Here is a 4304-nt window from a genome sequence, read left to right as displayed (position 1 = left end):
GATGGTTAGATGCATCCACTCAACGGGGTCCTCAGCCAGCCCAGTCCTCGGCAGGCCAGTTCTCGGCCTTGGATTCAGGAAAAATGATGGGATCCTGGAACTTCTCTGGCTTGGTGGCTTCCTCGTCAACGGTCGCGCACGGTCGCGCACGGTCGCGGAGGGGTCGGAGTAATTGGCGCCCGCCGTCATGGGCTTGCCTCTGTTTCAGTGGGTATAGCAGGTCCGCCACGGAAATCCACCGGAGCGAACACTCCTGGCCTGGTGCCTCCTCTCGTAGTCTTTCATGACATGGAAGACATCATTTGAGGCAGAACCGACGCCCTTGCAGACGGTCACAAGGGCACGCGGGTGGAAATTTGACTTTGAAGACATGCCATCAAAATCCAGCTAACAAGCGACTACATGACTTTTCATTTCAACAATAAAAGGGCTACAATGATAGACTAGGGGCTGGATTCGTAACTGTTCCCGCCTTGCACCAATGGACAATTGGCGAGAGTAATTCAGCAAGACAAAGAAGAAAGAGAAAACAAGGACCCACAAGTCCTAATACCATGCCATACATCAGGACCTTGTGGTGCATCGCGGCAGATACCTTGATATCACAGACCGAGAACCTGGTTATCCGCCAGGAGGCGTGCTCTCAGTCTGCCGCGGTTGATGTTCTGTACCCCGACATTCTGCTCAATCGCCATGACAGCCGCTGTGGCAGCGCTCTGGCCCATGGCCATATATGCAGGCTCCATGCGGATAGCAGAGAAAGCAACATGCGTCGCGCTCATCGTAACGGGATTGAGGAAGTTGGTTGCCACGTTTGCAGCAGGGATAATGGAATTGTAGGCGATAGGGAATGGCTTGTAGGTCACATGGTGAATGCCTCCCTCGTTGTAGATCTTCCCGTTAACAAGGACACGCTCGATTGCGTGGACGTCAAGGAAGTATGAGCCCGTGGCAATGGCAACGTCGTTGACAAAGGGCGCCGGCTGGAGGACATCTTCCTGGGTCATAGTATAGACGCCCCTCATGCGCCGGCCCTCCCGGATATACAGCTCGTAGGGAAAGTTGCCGTTGCTGACGAACTCGTCCTTGGCGTAGCCCCAGTTTGAGTGAGACTTTCGGATTGATGCCGGGACTCGTGGGTGGTTGGCTAGCGTCCAGAGGAAGCCCTGCGTGTATAGCTTGTGCTCCTGCGCAGCCGCCTTACGCCGCGCGTATGAGTATAGGGCGTAGTTTGATCTGGCGTTGCTATCAAAGTTGCGGCCGAATAGATCTGTGCTGACCTCGCCTTGTGCGTTGGAGTCAGTCTTGATATTGGGCATGAGCTGGGTCGTGAAGAAGGGCCCCCCGTAGCCTGCCTCGATGTAGCGGAAGAGGATCTCGTAGGTGGACTCATTGTAGCTAGCGGGCTTGTAAAAGGGGACTCTATTGGCAGGCACATTGGTAAGGCAGAGCCGGTAGTTGTAAGCTTGGATGCGGAAGGGATCCGCAGTGCCGACAAGAGAGGGAGGATCATTGATGCTTCGCCCGATACCTGCGATCAAGCCGCTGCCTTGGTCGCCCTTTACCACGTAGGGGTCAACTGATCTCGTGAGTAGCTTGGGGGTGTTGATGACCACTCCAGCTAGGCTCTCGCCGTACTCGCTCTTGCTCTCACGTCCTGTGCGGTACGGAACACCGACCTGCTCCATAAGGTCGCCCTCGTAGCTGGCATCGATAAACATCTTGGCCCTGAAGATAGACCCCGGTAGTGTTCTGAAGGATATGATTTTGTTCCCGTTCTTGATAACACGGCCGGAACGGTCGATTGGCTGGTTTCGAAAAACGGGAATCTTGCCATCCTTCATCCATTTCTCCCAGACGGCCTCTGCAACCCTGGGCTCGAAGGTCCACTGGACCTGCTTGTTGCCCTGAATTGCAGTGCCTGGCTGGGCGCGGATGTTCTTCCCAACGTAAGCGGCTCGTGTCTCATACGTCCAGCCACCTTGAAGGTAGGCCGCGTAGATCTTCTTGTAAAACTCCCTAGCAATGCCGCCAATAGTGTCCCCGTTTTTAGCATCCGTCCAGCCAAGACCCGATGCTGTGAGGCCGCCGATGGTTTGTGTCGGAGAGACAACGGCCACTGTCTTCTTCATGCGCTTGACCTGAACGGCAGCGGCCATAGCAGCTACGGTGCTGCCGTAGATGACCACGTCGTAGTTGTAGGTGACATCCCGGCCGTGAATGTCGGGGGGAGCGGAGGAGGCTGTCAGGATGAAGGACAACACCAGGCCAATGGTGAAAAGAAGACGAAGTAGACTGTGCCCTGAGAAAGACCCCATGCTTTTCGAGCCAGAACTGAGTGTCTTTTAGCTTAGGAGAGAGAGAAAAGGTAGGAGAACTGAATGGTGTTTGAGCTGGGTACGGAAAGACCACGGGCTCCGGCAATCCAAAAGCAGTTAAGTTGGGGGGGCATAATGAGTTGTTTAATGGGACACGGCAGTAGAGTAGCATCAAGTGCTCTACGCGGTGACGCCTAACAATAAGCAGGCTCAAATCCATAGCTTGAGAAGGTTTTAGGCCAGTAGTTTGGAACAGACTTGTCTGCGCACCGATGCTCAGCTGCTTGTTGGGTCAGTGCGAGGGTAGCATCTTAGGTCATGCTCTGCCACGGTCTACGCCATGTCTCGATTCAAGTTTAGATGAACCGTGCAGATCACAACTGCCTCATGACTTTTGCACATGATTTTGTTCTTTGGGCCGGCCTTCTGGATCGTGAACTATGGTTCCCTTGAAGTCCCACGCTTGTCCACCTTGTGACAGCTAGAGCGGAACGGACCCGATGTTGGAAGAACTGAGAGTTCCCCCTTAACTTCAGGATCAAGATTAAAGTTTGAAGTCCTACGATTAAGGTTCAAAGTCCTAGATGGAATCACTCAAGGATATAAGGCCCCAAAGGGACAATAACAACTTAACCAAGAATAATTACAAGCACTACAACAAGAACTACCTTTTATCAAGTACACTCAGCATCCCTGCGCCACACAACAACACCCGACCGAGCAAATTCTCCGGGTAAATCTGACAGAACGCTTGGCTCAGTTAGTGAGCCTTGTCGATCCGTCTGAGAGAAACCGGCCCGACCGACTGGATTCTGCACATATTTGACAGAATGCGTTGGACCAGCTTGTTAGATTTTGCAATCTTGTCAAGATCATTCGCCGGGCTTTCGGGTGATGCTTCCTGTTCCAATCGTCCCGTTGCATCGACCCAACTTGTCGGTCTAACTCCTCCTAGTCTTGGCATGCATTAGCGATTGCAACTTGATCAAGATGAACTGGAAAGGGGCGAGACGTCAGGAGCGATTGATTCTCACTCTCTCAGAAACTGTTGTTAGATAACATTTTCTCTTACTTTAAATGGGAACCGAGCGGAGATGCTCGGTTGGTGGCGCTATGGGAGCAAGCCACCGGAGCGACATTCCAGGAACATGCGGTCTAATCAGATGCCACATTAGCTCTGGACTAGTTCAGTCTCTGAAAAAAGCTTGGCGTGGCATTGGCCTAGATCGGGCAGCCCTCAGCGAAGCTTAAGAAGTGTGCTGGGTTACATTCTTACTTGCTGGGCTTTGAAGCGGGCTACGGCTAGTCAATTTGGCTAGATTGCTGAGTGTCATGTGGTCGTATGAAAGTGGTCAGCTGGCCTGGACAGAGGTAATAACGAGGATCTGAACGCGTTTCTCAGAGTGCCCGTTTGGATGCATCAGGATCAAGCTTTATACAATTCTATGAGTGCTCACAAGGCTCCAAGCCGTACCTCGTCCCGCATAGGCCACGTGACCACAAGAGTACGAGCGGGGAACGAAAAGTTGGTTCAATAAAGCTACCGTAGGATCTCGAGAAATTCGGACACTCTAGCGTCGCCACAAAACTCCGTATCAGCCAATTAACCAATGGTAACTCGACGGTTTGGAGGTTAAAAAGTGGAAAAGTGGAGGGGCTAGAGCGTCCGAATTTCTCTAGATCCTACGGTATTCCCGCCAAAACACCATACAAATCATTTTGCAGCCAACAATGAATTCCCTCTCAATTCCGCAAGAGGCACAGGCACTCAACGCATATGACGACAAGAGCTTCATCAAGGAGAATCACAGTCATCGACTGCACCCAAATGACCCCACCAGGATAGCTGTTTTTCCGGCCGGTGAGGACTGCGGCACCAAATTCATGCCTTTCCACGTAGAAACACACAACTTTCACATCAGCGCTCCCGCCGCCAATGCCGCTGCAGCCATTCCAGCTTTTTCTTCCTATTTCCCTCGTTGAGAG

The 4304-nt window shown here is 52.4% G+C and overlaps 1 protein-coding gene across 1 annotated transcript; it reads right to left on the bottom strand.

Annotated features, from left to right (window-relative positions):
- Positions 1–602: 602 nt before the first annotated feature.
- Positions 603–2318, bottom strand: NCS54_00331500 (Hypothetical protein; the record flags this gene model as incomplete). The annotated part of the gene is made up of 1 exon (XM_053148894.1): positions 603–2318. One exon carries the CDS (start codon positions 2316–2318, stop codon positions 603–605), a length of 1716 nt encoding a protein of 571 aa, XP_053004869.1.
- Between the last annotated feature and the right edge of the window lie 1986 nt (positions 2319–4304).

Source organism: Fusarium falciforme, chromosome 2 (assembly GCF_026873545.1).
Source record: "Fusarium falciforme chromosome 2, complete sequence".
Taxonomy (NCBI): domain Eukaryota; kingdom Fungi; phylum Ascomycota; class Sordariomycetes; order Hypocreales; family Nectriaceae; genus Fusarium; species Fusarium falciforme.
This window is presented reverse-complemented; position numbering and strand designations above follow the sequence as displayed.